Genomic DNA, 15,920 nt, shown 5'->3' on the forward strand with positions numbered 1-15,920 from the left:
CTCATTGATTCTGTGATTCTCTGAAAATGAGGCTAGAGGCTGAGCAGGGAAGAGATGTGTCTTTTGTGACTGGCACGTAAGCTTCACTACAAGCACAACATTTTGGGTGAACCAGTGTGGAACTTGCAGGGCTCTGTCTTTGAGGGATGAGGGTGAGGCTGGGGTGGCTTCATCTGCAGAGGACCTGCAGGCTCCCACTGTGGGAGACTACCTGGGGCTGGACACGTAGATGGAGTGGGTGGTGGCTGTGGTGTTGGGAGCTCAGCCTGTACAAACCTGGTTAGAGAGAGATGAGTTTGTGTGGCTCAAGACCTGGTGTTGGTGTTTGGGCTAGTGTGGCTGAGTTGGAGGCTTGGTGACTTGAAGTCATCGGGGTAGAACTGACAGTCTGGCCTGGTGGAAATACAGGAGTTGACAGTTTAGCTCCAGTTGAGGGGTTTGAGGTGTTGCTGTTAGTCAGACTGAGAGTGGGATTTCAGTATCACCTGGAAGTGATTGGAAAGAAGAGTATGTGTATGTGCTCTTTTATTTATATTTGACTGCACACCCACTGGGACAATGTGCAAGTGAAATGGGCCAACCATCCCATGGCCTGTTTAAGGAGCACATCATTATGATTTCCCATCTGTGTAAAGTAAAAAAGATGGTCTACAACTTTTTCTGTGCTGTGAATGGGATGAAGGTGCATGGCCACATATCAGATTTGTTGTCACTACTCTTCTCAGTTGTGGAAGTGTTGATGCATTTATATTGACAGTTGACTATTTTTATCAGTTAACTACTGGGTAACAGGTTGTTTCTCATGACTTAAGTATGGTTTCTTGAGCCCAGCAGTAGCCTCATGTATCATGATATTCCAAGGAATGAAGTTCTTCCTGATGACCATTTCTATTCCACATGTTTTGGTGAATAGGCAGTGTTGCCTCTGACCTTGGAAAAGTTTAAATTCTTAGAAAAGCACATGGAACAATTTAAAAATAATGGTAATATATGCTTTCAGGAAAAGAGGAGTGGGTGGGGAATTTGGCAGATTGGTATAAAAGGTTTGGAAAACTGAAGTTTTCTCCATAATTGTTGAATAGACTCAGCTCAGCAAGGCAGGTTGTGTAGGTGAGCTCTACCCAGGTGTTGAGTTCCTCCAGTGCCTCTCTCTGCTGTTGCACTGAACTTCAGCTGTGGTGGTACAAGGTTTATAACACTACGCTTGCCTTACTGGCAGTCGAGAGGCATGTGGCAGTGGACTAATGTTAAAAGGTTGATGCTGGTGCTGTCCCCAGTCTGTTACTCTGAGGCAAGGACATTGGCCCTGCTTATGAATCAGCCTCTGAGTCACTGTGATTTTCAGGCCAGCTGATTGATGTAACCTGCTCTAACTTTGAGGTATTCTAATACACTGGGCTGCAAAGCTTCACCATGAGAGTGGTCCTGGTAGCTGGGGGGAGTAACAGCAACAGCCTTGACTAATCTTTGCATCCTGCTACTAGGAATCTATCCACAACAGCTGGCAATACCAGAGGCACACCCTAAAAGCAGAATGTTGTTTAGGCAAATCTTTTTATTTCCTATAGCCATGTGTTGACATGCAGATTAACCATATGTCAGTTAGTAGGAACTGCCTGTGCTGAAGTTTGTTGTTTCCTGAAGCAGTGTGAGCTGAACATACACTTCTCAGTATCCTGCAGTTTGCTGTTGTGGTTGTGCTGACACAGCTGGGCTGTGATCCAGACTCGGACTTTTGATCCACCTTGGTGCTTTTGAAAAGAGAGTACGCACAGTGCCTTCCTCATAGAGTTTGTTCAGCTTCCTTGCCTGGTTCGTGCTATGCTCCCACAGTGTGTTTTGGCAGCTGGAGATTGCAGTCTGCAGCTCACAAGTGAGAACAGAAATGCTCTCAGTGTTTGTAGAGAGAGCTGGCTTTGACAGCAGTACTCAATGAGTGTGTTTTTAAACTGGTGTGAGGCTGGTGAGTGATAATTGTTTACAAGTGATAAAGTACATTGACAAGATCATAAGTGAGCCTGTGATCAAGCCCTTCCAGTGTGACAAGTACCAGTTGTGTGATGGACTGTGGGTGTTGACTGAAGTTGGTGTCCACAGGAGGAAGCTCCTAGAGTTTTCCCAATTTTCTCCACTGTGTGGTAATTTACTAAATTAAATTTTTGAGATGGTGTTATCAGAATCAAATTGTAGTTAAGGCAAGAGTTTGTATAGGGTTATTGAAATATTTTCACAATTTTACTTTATTGTATGAATGCAGATGCAAAACCTTAAATGCATTTATCTGTTAACAGTACAGAAATTAGATAATTGAATTAATTGGCCAGCCATAGAAGGTTGAGGAAAGTAAAGAGGTATAAACAAAAAATAGTGGAGGAGAATTTTGTGCCCTGTGCTTTTGTTTTCCACTTTAGTATTGCCCTGGTTTCAGCTGGAATAGAGTTAATTTTCTTTCTTGTACTTGGTATGCTGTGTTTTGTATTTAGCATGAGGATAATGCTGGTAACACGCTGATGTTTTGGATATTGCTCAGCAGTGCTTACCCAAAAACATGGACTTGGGTGACCCATGCTCTGCCAGCAAACAGATACAAAAGAAGCTGGGAGGGATCATGTCCAGGAGAGCTGACCCAAACTGGCCAAAAGGAGATTCCGTAACAGAACATCATGTCCAGTCAACTGGGGAGTGTTGGCTGGGAGCTCCCAGTTCCTGCTGGGGGAAGGGCTGGGCATTGGTCAATGAGCAGCTGTACTGTGCGTCACCTGTTTCTTTTGGGTTTTAATCCTCTCTCCCTCTTCCCTTTACGTTATTTTGTTTCAGTTGTTAAACTTTTCTTATCTTTACCCAGGAGGTTTACTGTTTCTCTCTGGGGGCAGGGAGTTGGACAGGGAGTGGCTGTGTGGTACTGAGTTGCTGGCTGGGGCTCAGGCACAAAAAGTATGTAAGTTATTTATGTGGGAATAAATCTTTACGTTCAGCTAAATGAAACTGCTTCTTTAAGGAAGACAATATGGTTTACACCCTTCCCTGAATTATACTGAGTCCTATTTTTAGTGGCTTCTAAGAGGCAGGGATTCAAGTTCAGTTACTGCTAACATAGCACAAGATAATATGGTGCCCTGTTGCTTCTGATTTGTAAGTGTTTTCTGCGATCAAGTAATTTAATAGTTAAACCTCTGGGATATTTGAAAGTTCTTGAAACTTCTTAAAGAAAATCAGTCCTCAGGCTTTTATGTATTACTCATCATGTGATGATCAGATGGGAATAACCAACTTCCTTTGAAATCTTTTGCATTTATCTGCGTTTATGTTTCTTAGAATGTATCACCCAAAATATATTTCATTGCAATATCAATAAACACTGTTTCAGAATTTGCCTGTCCTACACATCAAGATGTTCCCTATATACTGATAAACTGTTTAAATTTAAATAAATATTATTCGTTCATTATCTTAATTGCTCTTGTAATTGCTCTTGTAACTGGGGCTGGTCCCTGAGATCTGTTGCAAAGGTGACCTCTAAGATAATCTTTACAGGCTGAAGGTTAATGCACAGTGAAGAAAGGAGTAAGGCCTTTTGTTTTACCAATCTCTATGGTGATGTTTTTTTTTTCTAACCAAGTTTTCCTTGGTTTTCTTGCTCCCAAAGTGTTGACAGTTTGTTTTCTTATCAACAGCTGTGTAAAATTAAGAGACTAAATACTTCTTTTTACAGTTTAAAGAGCCAAGCTTCCTCTCTTTTTATTTCCTTTGACAAAGCCACATGCAGCTTCTGATGAAGAAGATCCACTGGTATCTGTTTCAGGTATGACCTTCTAATAGACATAAAAAAAGGTTTCTTCCTGTGGATGATAAAATTTGCAATGTCTTTTCAGGTATGTGGTTTGTGTATGTAAGTGTGTGTAAGGTAGAGAGTCATCATAAGTTGTAATGGGACATATGTGATTATAGCAGAGGATTTATGCTCTGCTGCTTAGATAAGCATACTGTCTAAGATGAATAGTTCCAGGGGAGTTGTTTCTGTTGCAGGTACAGCATGACTTTATCCAACTTATAAGGCAAGCTGAATTTTTAATGTGGTCTCCAAGGAATGTTGAAGCATTAGAGGTGTTCAGGTCTCTTGTAAATTTTGAAGGTACCAATTGAAATAAAGATTCATTGTGTACAGATAAAGCAATTTTTTTTTATTAGTTCTTTTGACCTTGATTTACTGAGTGCATGCTTGTGTATATTGCTGGGGAAAAGATGAGACTTCTTAGTTCCCCTTCAGAATTCTCTTAATTGTTTTCAAATGCAGCTCTTCAAGTGACACCAGGTCCTGAAAACATATCTGGGGATGGTTAACTCTAGACTGAAGTTGTGTGTGTGTCATTCAGTAGTTCTAAGTTTTGAGGAATTGTACTCTCTGGGTTTGAGGTAGCGTGGATGCCCTTTGAAAGTACTGGCCAGACATCTCTGTTGAACTACAAAACACATGCAGAGATTTTTAAGCCAGGAGATGTCGGATTGTTTTTCTCTGTTCCCTGGAAAGAAAGCAGTGATCCTAAATGATGGAAATCGATTCACTCTGGCAAGTTGTCTTCCCCTTCTGTGGAAGAGGATTTCAGGAACATTGTTTTCCTTTGTGTATGAGCATGGAGATGATACAGCTTATAATTTAGTTCTTTTGCTTGAATTGCTGGTACACTTCTGATATCCATTACCCAAATAAATGTAATCTATCTGCTAGTATGAAGTTAATATTTTTTGTTCAAAACTTTTTGCACTTCTGAACAGACAAAATTCAACCCTTGAGGCAGTACCAAGAAGCTATGGGCTTTAATCTGGCCTGGGAGATTTTAATGTTAGTGTCAGTGTTGGTACTTTGTAATTGCAGCATCAGGATTTTCAGTGCTTTCATGTTCTTACCGTTTGTAGTGGTGATCTAATTCTAATTATGGCAGGAAGTGTTTGGCAAATGATCTGTGGAGTGTGCACTGCAGTGTTGCCTTACTCATATGCCTGGTCCTGAAAGGAACAAACAGCCTGAGCATCAGTAGGTTGGCTGTGTAACAGAAAAAGTGGTATTTTATTATATGAGTGGTACTTTTAACAGCTTTACTGCTGGTTGGTTCCTTACTGTCTTTGGGTATCAAAGCAGAAGCTCAATTTTACGCTTTTGCATCTTAATCAAACACAGTTTTTTTTTTCATTGAACCTCAGTCTGAAGACTTAATGTGCACTTCAGAATTTACGAAACGTTCATTGTGGCTGGGTGTGCTTCAGTGCCATGCACCTCTTTTTCCGCTGATGTATTCCTCTTAATGAAATTTTGTATGGAGTGAGAGGATGGGGGGAACTCCAGACATATTCATGAGGTGCTTATTCTTCCCCAAAAAAAAGAGCTGCTGCGGCAAGGATTTCTTTGTGGAAGTCTGGTTATACAAGGCAGAGTAGGGCCCCTTGTCACTTTATGATCTGCATGTTCTGCTTGTCTTTCATTTACAGGAGTGTCTACAAAAGGAAATTTAAGAACAAGGTGTTTGCCAAAATATCAAACAGGTCAAACGGAACTGAAGGTGCCTGTAGCTGTTGCTTCTGTTTCCATGGATCCTGATAGAGGTACAGGAGGTCTGACAGGGCAGCAGGTCAGTAAAGACAAATTTTTCTTACTCTTAAGAGTGCCCATAGTAGGAAAAATGGCTGAAAATTCTTAGATTGATAACTTCTAAACAGTTTTAGAGTACTGTTATTTTTACAGTCTCTTAAACTTTTTGCCTGCTCTACATGGTGACTTTCTAGCAGAAATTATCACCTAAAGAGAACAAAGGCTGAATGTGCTAATTTATGTAAGTGGTGTGTAAGTGGGGCTATGTAAAACAGATTATTTATGTTTCCATGTGGTGTGTATTTGTACAGAGACAGTGCATGTAGCCCTGGGTAGTGTCTAATTTTACTAGCTAAACATGCAAGAAGTTAGGTTCAGTTTATTCATTTTCAGTGCTCTAGTCATCTCATTTAGAAAAAACACGAGTGAAAACTCATTTTAGAGACCTTTTTGCTGAGCCTGCTCATGTTAGAAGGGTAAAAGCACATTTTGGTTTTGACAGTAAGAGTTCAAAATGCATTTTAGTAATAGAAGTAGCTTTGTCAGTTGATGTCAGCTGCTTTGAATTGTGTGTTCTCCTCCTGTGACACTAGGTGATGTTTTTCCTACAGTTTCTTGCATTAGAAATTTCAAAGCAGCGGGGATTCCTTTGGAAGGTTATTCTGTGTTGTGATAGATGCTGTGATGTTCAGAAATCTGTTGAGACATGCCGTTTTTCTAACATGGTTTGTGTAGTACAATGACTGTGTAAGTCATTTGAGTACTGTTAAGTCTCTTACCTAGCAGTCATCTTGGGCCAGCCTGTAAATCACTAGGGTTTGGCATCCTCCCACTTGCAGGCAGGATCTAAAACCTTTGACTGCTTCTGCATTGCTGTTTTATTGTCATGCAGTTGAATCTTGTTCTTCATCTGAGCTAAGATGTCCTTCTGTGCTTTCTGTGTGCTGAGTAAGTGCTGTGTGCCTCACATGTACATTCAAAACTCTGATGTGAAGGCAGGTTACTCAGTTCTTATTGCTTTGACCGTGTCATTGTCCTTCAAATCCTTCAGCGTGACACATGACTAGTTATTAAACTAGTATTAATTTTTAGTGCTTTTCCTGGACTTGTACAATTTCCCTTTATCTGTTTATCAGTACTTGCTTTTAGAGGCTGGTATGTACCTCTGCTTTGCAAATGATGCTGTTAAGTGGCATGCAGATAAATTCCACAAATAGCCCCCATTATGCAGAGTCTTTATGTAGAAGCATCTCTTCATAAGTATCTACAAGCCTGCTGCCTCACAGATGCCTTCATATGTCACATTAAAATCTGTTTTGTTGAATGGTGCATTGATTGCATTACTTGTTGTATAGAGAGTTTTTACTCCTTTTTTGTGAAAGCCATTGTATAAATGGGTTTTGGTGTACTTTTTTAAAAAATATAATGCCCAATATGTGAAATCTTAATTGGTGACTCGTGCTTTTATATTATTGACAGCAAAATGTGTTCAAAGCTATGTTTTGGTTTTGTCTTTTTAAACCTTCTGTTTTTTTGCTTACCTTGCTAAGTCCTCCTGGGAGCTTTGTACTCTGAAGATAAGCTTTGAATTACTTGAAACAAACAGAACAAATGTTTTTACTTGTTATTGAAGAAGAACTTCTTTTGCATGGAATTTTCATCAACAACACAACTTACTTTCTGCAAAGTGTTGTGTGCATGTGTAGGGAGAGCTGATGGCTTTGCTCTGGCGTACAATCAGAATAGTTTGAGTTGGATGGGACCCTAAACGTCATCCTGTCCAACATCCCTGCCATGGGCTGGGACACCTTCCAGTAGTGCAGGCTGCGCAAAGTCTCATCCAGCCTGGCCTGGACTAATTCTGAGTAAAATGCTCTAGGCTGGAGTAGGCGAGCTGCTATGGTTCTTTCTGTGATTCTGTATGATTTTGTCAAGCAGATTGTCACCTTCCAGGATGGGGAGAGTATCTTCTCAATACTGAGTTCCAAAACTGTGTTATATCCTGAACTGTGTAGAAAGGACAGAAATCTGGGAAAAGGAGACAAAAGAGTCTTGGCCTCTACCTCCTTAGTCCTCTTCTTTTGATGGTTGAGCTGTTGCTGTGCATTATTCAACAGCTTCATTTTGATGTGTGTTATGGTACAAGTCTGCCTCTGAGAATTTCTTGTGTACCATCTCTGCATAGCTATGGGTGATAGAAAAAACTGATATTCTTCTTCATCCCACAGAGGTTTGTCTGACAGTATGTACCTCGTTTTGGGTAGTAGGTTTAGACACCTTCTGTTGCAGTCTCCTTCACTAATGTGATCCAGCTTCATTCTCTTTTTCGAGAACTGTAACTTTCCATTTTTCTTAAAGAAGTTCCATCATCTGTCTGCTAAAAAAAAAAAGTCACACATTTTTAGCATGGGAAATGAAATTCCTTCAACCATACGTTTAGTTGAATTCAGTCAAGTTAGATACTCTCTCTTCATTTGTAAGTGGCATATGTTTGGGAAGGAAACTGTGAAATCAAATGCCCCTTGAAAAGTACTGAAATTTGCCTTGTGAAATTCCTTTCCCTTCTCCCCTGAGAAAAATACACTGAAGTTAAGAGTGTACTGAAGGGTCAGGCGAGTATAACATGACTCTGTATGAAAACATCACTTCTTTTAGTAGTGGACATTTTTCTTTAATTGTTTTTAAGACACTGTTTAAGAAGCAATTAAGAAGCAATTAAGAAGGAAAGGGGTCACTTCCTCTCTGGTGTGTGTAGATCAGCTGCTGTTACTGATAATGAGAGGAGAGAAGCCCAGTGTTGGCTTTATATTCTTTTGTGCACTACTGTGTTGACTTGGCCAAACTGCAGGGCATTTGGTGGCGTTCTTTTATCTGATGTTAAGCACTGCATGCACTTGAGGAGGTTGGTAAAAGTATAAACTGAAACTCTTTCAGATTGAGTGGAAATACTGAAACTTGCCAAAATCCTGGACAGAACATCATGGCTCTTACTGGTGCTTTTATCTTGGGGTTCGTATTTCGTGCTTACCACTAGCACAAAAGAACTGAACACCCGATCGCAGGAACTTTGGTGAATAAAACCGGTTTAGAACCGCTTCCTGCTTGGAAGCAGCCGAAGTATGGAATGCCGGGCAGTAGAGTGTCCTCTGGTGAGCACAGGTAGCAAGTGCAGCGGTTCTCTGTGTGCATTCCCGGGAATGCGTGGAAGATCTGAAGTGCTCAGGCCTGCTACAGCTCTCTTTTGACGAGTATTATTTATGAAAGTGGCAAATAAGCCTTAAAACCAAACAGTAGCCACGTGTGAAGGTGTGTGTGCTTTTCTGTGTATTAGAAAAATTAAATAAGGGATGTACTGTCTACTAACAACATTTGCTGTTTTGTATGCTTTGGCCATAAATGCTAAGGCAGCATGTTCTGTTTTTTTTTTTCTACTGCCTGCGTTATGATCCTAATATGATAAAGTTCAGAGTTGGATTTGGATATTGCTGCACTAGATTTCCAAGTCATGAGAACCTACTTCTCTTTATCTAGTATGAATCAAGGAGTGGTGCATGTCTTAAAACTTTACCCAGCATGTTTTAGTATTGAAGCTAGCAGCTTGCATTTGAATTACAAATCTCTTAAAATAATTCTTCACAATTTGGTAATTTGTTTCACTGAAATGTACTTACGTTTTAAAAAAATATGAATTTTATTTCTAGTTGGAATTGATCTACTTTCAGCTTCTAATTATTAGGTCTTGAAATGTTTTTAATAGCTTATGAAATATTTGTTTTCTTTTAAACAGTACTTTCTAAAATGTAACTTTAAATTTTCAGGGCACTAATGAAGGAGGAATGAAGAGTGCTTCTTTAAAGGATTTGTGTCCTGAGGACAAGAGACGCATTGCAAACTTAATTAAAGAACTTGCCAGGTAAGAAGAAGCATCACCTGAAAATGCAGTAAGTTTAAAGAGAGTCATTTCTCTAATTAACATCAAGCAATGTAGAACTGCATTAAAAACCTGAATATTTGCACAAGGCAATTTTTCTTTCTGGAAGAGGTATGAAGCAGCCTGGTTGGTTTTTCCTTGCTTCCTCAGCCCCTGAATATATATTTAAGACAAAGGCCAAAGTTTTGTGACTAGCAGTAATTCATCTGTAATAACCTAATGATAGGGCTAGGATTATGTTTGTTGTGTGTATCAAGTGCTATAAATAAACACATTCTGCTTTTGGAAATGACAGACTTTGTTGCTATGAAACTTTGTAGTGCTTGTTATTTGTCAGGGGTAAGCTTTTATATGGAAGGCCACATTAAAGGTGCATTGCTGATCTTGTGGCTGAAACATGTTGATAATGATTTGCCTTTGTAATTTTTACTTACCTAGCCAAACTACTTCTTGCTACCCTTAATTTCTCCAGGTTCTACCTATTCCTTGAAAGGAGAGGCAGAAATAGTGCAAGTTTCTCAGCTTTGGCACGTCGTTTTCTAAGTTTCATTCGAGTGCTAGTTACATTCCTAAAGGTAAAGGATATGAAAAAGAGGTTGAATTAGAGCGAGGAGATTTTTGTCCTACTCTTTGTCTCTAACACCTCAGAATCTCTGGAAATCTGTTTCTTACAGAGTGGCTGTAAAAATGAGGAGGAGCACATGGGCCTTTGGCAGGGTTTGCCACATCAGCGGGAAAGGTCTTGTGAGATGATCCCAGGTCCTTTGGGCTAAAAGTTAGTGTACATACTTAGACTTTTTAAAGGAAAAATTTTTCTAGAACAAAATGTAGGTTCTCTGGTAATAAGGAAATGATTTCTGACATAGATCCCTTATGTCTGTGCAATAACTGGCAAGCATTACTGTCCTTTTTCATTTTATATAGGAAAATTTGGAAAATTAGAGAAATTAACTTACTCGCTCAAGGTCATGCAATAACTCTCTGGTGCAGCAAGGAATATTTTCTCTCTGATTATCCTTATCCAGTGAACCATTTTACCTGCTAATAATTTGTACTAATATAGGATTTCTTGCCATACAGTATTTTAGTAATTTCTGAAGTTCTTCATGCTTGCAACTCTATTTTATCATGCCTTGTGTTAGAAAATGTATAGTTAAGACTGTCATAAAAAGTAGATTGGTGGGAAGCCTGGTTACAAATTGTCAGATGTTGGAGCTATTCGGACACTGTTGCCACTGTTGATATATAGAGGTATATTCTAATATTAAAAAAAGCCTTTTATTACATTGTTCTTCATAATACACTGCTCCCTAGTGAATAGCAGTACACTAATTCATTCGAGCATGGGATTCTTCTTAAATCTCAGATGCTGTGATTTTTCCCTGAGGACAGTTTGATATTTCTGCCTGACATTTCTTTGAAGAAAAATAGAAGGTGCAGCAACATTAATTTTGAAAAGTAAAATTAGTGGAACACTATTATTTTACACTTAGTTCTCTTTTATTTTTAAACCTAATCATATTTTTATTGGATGTAATTAAAAGTCCTTTGCAGAGTAATAGGGAAGTTGAACTTTAATTCCGCTCACCTCGTCACTTTTTTAAAACTCTCCATAATTTTCATTCTTAGTTGTGCAATGATAGAGAGTTTTTACAAGCAGTAGAACATTCTTTGCTACTTTGGAGAAGAAAAAGGAACAGCAGAATGCCGAAAGTTCTACAGAAACACTGTCCTGCAGTAAATACTTGGAATAATAAAAGTTTCACTTGGGCTATACCTCACTGTTCCTTATTTTGCTACAATTTATGGATGGTAGTTGAGGCTAATTTGTGCACATCTGTTGCAGGATGGTGAAAAGAAATAGATTGATCAGTAAGTAGTTGTGTGAAGGCTCTTGTAAAGTGGTAAAATTCTGTTTGTGTGGAAAGCTGTTGCAAAATATGATTGACTCCTGGGGCTTGAATTTTAGCCAGGTCTTGCTTGAGCAGTTCAGGGTAGTGGTCTTTCCCCGACTTCTGTGACTGCTGAAGGAGTGAGCTCTCTTGTACTTTTCTTCCTCTTCCTATTTTTTACTTCTCTTCTTCCTACTCTGATTCCCACTGCACTTTTGAACATTGAGGATGTGTGTGCCAGTGCATTTGTTAATTTGCTGGAGTGTCAGACTTTCTCTTGGTACGTGTAAATGCTGATGCTGGCTACATTAATATAATTTTCTCTGAAAAAAAAAAATAGTTTCTGGGCTGTAAAGATCTGCTGCTGGGGATTCCAGTGGCTGACATTACCTTAGCTGTTCAGAATTTTATGGAACTGGATTTTGAGACGGGGTCAAAAGAAAGGACTCAGCCATATCCTTTCTAATCCTTCTTTCTAGGCTAAATAATCGTAGTTTTTGATCTGTGCTGCCACCTGTAAATCTAACCATTATCTTGCCTTTCTTTGAATGTATCCTTTTAAGGTGAAATGAGAATGGGAGACTGGAGCCAAAGTTTAAAACACTCGAATGTTGCAAATTTGAGCTTTTTAATTTATTGTGTTAGCAGAGTCTTTTTAAATTGCTTTTGTAGATGAATTTCTGAGAAGAATGAGTCATGTCCATGAATACCAAAGTGCTTTGTGAGTAAATGGGGGATTCTTGAGTGTGATCAGTCATTATTTTCAAAGACAACCAGCGTGGCACCTTCATGTTTTCAGTAAGGTCCTCCTGGCTTGGTGGTGAAGGTGGCACAGTTAGAGCAAATTTTATCTCTCCCTATGAGCAAAGTCCTTTCAAAAGAGGCAAAGAAGACTTTCTCTGAGCTTTTATTCCTGCAGGCTGCTCCTGAAGCAGTCATCAGCTTATGTAATGAAATGAGCAGTGACACGGTGAAGACACAGAAAGGTTCTTGTGCTCGTAGTCGCTGCCAGTGTCAGGACACATTAGCCTCTTCTGAGAAGGAGCAGTGCAGGGCCCGCTGGGATGTAGCCAGTTGACTGTTGAACATTAAGGACTTGCTAGACACCACACTTAGAATGATTATGAAGTTTTCTAGAGTGAAATACTTCAAGTGATACGCAGATTTTGAGAGCTCTCTCTGTCTTGGCGTTTGACTGAATGGAGAGGATCATAACTCCTTAGCAGAGAGTGAATGTGTGTGTGCTTGCAAGCATTCACTTCATTCCTAACTGATACATAGCCATAGTTCTGTGACTTCGGGGTTCCCAGTATGGAAGGTACATCATAAATACTTCTCCCCTGATCAGAGATGCCTGTACAGCTCACATATGAAATTTGCCTTTTGAGTGAGCAGAGGCATTGACTAAGTGATGTAGAATGGTTCATGAAAGTTTAATTTTTGTTTTTAGTGGTGAAAATTGGTACCTATTTTGCATTCTTTCTTTCTTCAAATAAGATAAACATAGAGAAAGATGGCTTCCTGTTGTCTTTGCAAACAAATCTTCAAAAGCAATTTAGGTAGAAAGGTATCATAATGCCCTTATGCACCCATGGGAGGGAGGGATTTCCCTTTCCAAATGGGAGACAAGATGGTTTTTGCTATTATATTAGTGTTTTTCTGGTCAAGATCACAGGCATGCCCAGAATGACTTGACTCTAGTAGCTGGCAGCTACTAGAACAGCCTTCAGACAGCCCTTTATCCCTTTTTGACAAAATGCTTCCCTCCTTGGATTCCTAAACTCTTTGTAGGGTGCTAGCAGTTTGGGATACTAGTCTTTTCTACTGTCTTTGATATGAAGTTGAAATTGATAAACTAAAATTGAAATTTGCTAACAAACTGCGAAAATGGGCATCAAAACAGAATGTTAATTTGGTTACAGAACTGGAAACCATTGCAGAAGTTTCAGTAAAGCTATTATAGTGCATATCTGTATATCTGTTTTTTCTTACAGTTCTTAAGATCTTTGAAGGAAAACTTGCCTGTGGTTTGTATTACAAATCTTGTGTGTTTGGCCTCTTGGGTTGCCTTCTCTCCTGAAGATACTTCATATTTAACCAAATTGTTATCTGGCTTTAACATCAAAATCTTTTCTCTTTTTTTGTGTGTTACTTTAGAAGCAATTTTGTGCTGCAGTTTTCTTAATTGGTCAGGCAGTGAGACTGCAAATGAGATATCCCTAAGCTTGTCTGGAAATTACTTTGTGTTGATAGGTAAAGCATGCCCAGGATTATTGTATCACCAATCACACTTACCTTCTGTGCTTAAAAAGTCATTTGTAGCTATAAATTCATGCTGTGAAATCTAGTTTTGTATTTTACTGGTTGCATATCATAAAATTTATCCATTGTGTAGCAATTTCAATTAGGTTTGGGGCCCATAGCTTTTTTTTTGTTATTTTTTTCTAATGTGTACAAATGACACATGATACTTGAGTAAAATTTATCAAATTTTTGAATGCTGATCCTTGGACAAAAATTCTGTTTCTGTCTCTTTTCTTCTTCATCTGAAATACCTGGTTTCGTTCCATGACATCTGTGTATTCTGGGCTTTGCATGATGGTCTTATCTTGGCCCTTGCTTGATTTACTTCCCCCCCCCCCCCCCCCCCGGGTTGGGCATGTTCCAGATGCCATTCTTTGCTTGGAATTGAAAACTTGTAGTTTTCAGGGATGGTCACCAAACTATTCTCATCTTTGCTGGCCAGTTGGCAGATTAATACCAGATTGGCATTTATGAAAAGATTAATGTTCCCAAGGAGTATAGGACTGATCAGTGAAGTTTTCAGTGTCTATATCTCTAGCTTAGTTTGTCTTCTGTCTTAACTAGCTGAGCTGCAATGTCTTTAATGCATTTCAGATTTCTATTGGTAAAAGCTCATTTTTTAAGATTTTAAAAAATAGAAGACATTGTCTTTAATTTGCTTTCTCAACTCTGCTTTCAGTCAGAAAGGGCTGAGTTCTGTCCCTAGTGTAGTGCTGATCTGAGTATTATCATCACTCTTTTTGTACATGTCAGTTTTTCATTAAACAAATAAAAGTTGAAGTGCTGTTGACTTGTGCAGTGCTTCAAAAATTCCACCTGGAGAGCATGAGTCCTGCTTACTCAGTGGAATGAGTCAGTGTCATCAGCAAACTCCTTTATCAATTCCTTCTTTAGATCAGGCAGAAATACTAGTATCAGCAGTGGACTTGGGACCATACAATAATAATTGGAACTGGTGAAATAGGAATTAATTTTAACCCTAAGGCAGATGTCCCAGGAGGGCTTTTTGTCAATATATTTGCATGATGAGTTTTTATTTTCCGAAAGAGGCGCCTGTAAAATAAAATATTTATTTAAATGCATCTAGAATTATATAGGCTTTGAAGTGTTGGATTTAAAACAAATCTTGAACAAAGATGGTGCATGTCCTGTGGCACAAGGCAGGTGAATGTGAATTGCATGCAAGAAAATGTTGCAGACACTAAATGGAAGGAACAGTTCCACTGATTCATTGTCTTTGCTCTCAGCTGTCAGTCCTCTGTTTGATCCTGGAAGCAAGAACAATGGAGCTGGACACCAGCATGTTGCTCAGTGGAGCAGTTGTGCCCTTTGTAGTTGTGCCTTCATTCTTTCACTGCTCTTTTCTGACCCAAGTGGGTGAACAGAGGGTGAAAATACTTTTGAGGAGCATTATATGAGCCTTGTAATGTTTTTGTGCAGCATCAGTGAAGCCCTCCATAGTTCTGCTAAAAAGCATACGTTCTTTACTGCCAGAAGACAAAGATATAAGTATATAAAAAACCTCTCACTGAGCTATTTATAGGAAGTGACATAAATCCAGCATAATCTGATGACATTCTTGCATTCCTTTTCTCTAACTTCCTTTTGCCACCTCCTGTGAGTAACCGTCTTTTGTATTTCTCCTGCCCTTTATGGGCTGTCTCCTGCTTTGTGATACATAAACACATACTGCCACATTTCTTCTAAGATCACTTACTGTTCTCAGTCATTTACTGCACAAGATATGTGGCACAATATATTCATGTGTCTGGGAGTGTGACAACTTGCTGTGATCTGTGTTAAATACAAGCACAGCACGTGAATGTGATGCACACTGATACAAGCAACAAATCACAGAATCTAGAGATGAGTAAAGCCTGCTAGGTTTAGTCTGATTTCTCTAGTGCTCTGTTCTTTCATACTCTTTTTTTCTTATACTGTTGTTCAACTTCAGTGCTATTGGGTGCCAGCATAGCCCAGTGTTTGTTACCCCAAACCTTTTTCTCATGCAGCATCACTCCTTCAAGTTGCTGAGCAAGGTTCCTTCCTTCCATAGCATCTTGGAGATGGTACTTGTTCTCTCTTTCCTTTCCGGTTCCCTGCCCTGCTCTTGTTCCCTTACTGTCTTTGATCCGTATGGTCATTGCAGTCTTCACTGTGGTTTTCTAATTGTCTCTTTTTGTTTTTGCATCCTTCACTGATTATGTGA

At 39.3% G+C, this 15,920-nt stretch overlaps 1 protein-coding gene across 1 annotated transcript in view; it reads left to right on the forward strand.

Annotated features, from left to right (window-relative positions):
• Positions 1-15,920, forward strand: part of KIAA1328 — a gene marked incomplete at its 5' end in the record, with an annotated part of 169,047 nt that overhangs the window by 809 nt on the left and 152,318 nt on the right. Inside the window, 3 exon segments of the mRNA XM_082302257.1 lie at positions 3,767-3,802; positions 5,485-5,624; positions 9,403-9,497. Of these exon segments, the coding sequence (XP_082158383.1) occupies positions 3,767-3,802; positions 5,485-5,624; positions 9,403-9,497 (271 nt within the window).

The sequence above is a fragment of the Coloeus monedula genome, assembly GCF_965178545.1.
Source record: "Coloeus monedula genome assembly, chromosome: Z".
Taxonomy (NCBI): Eukaryota; Metazoa; Chordata; class Aves; order Passeriformes; family Corvidae; genus Coloeus; species Coloeus monedula.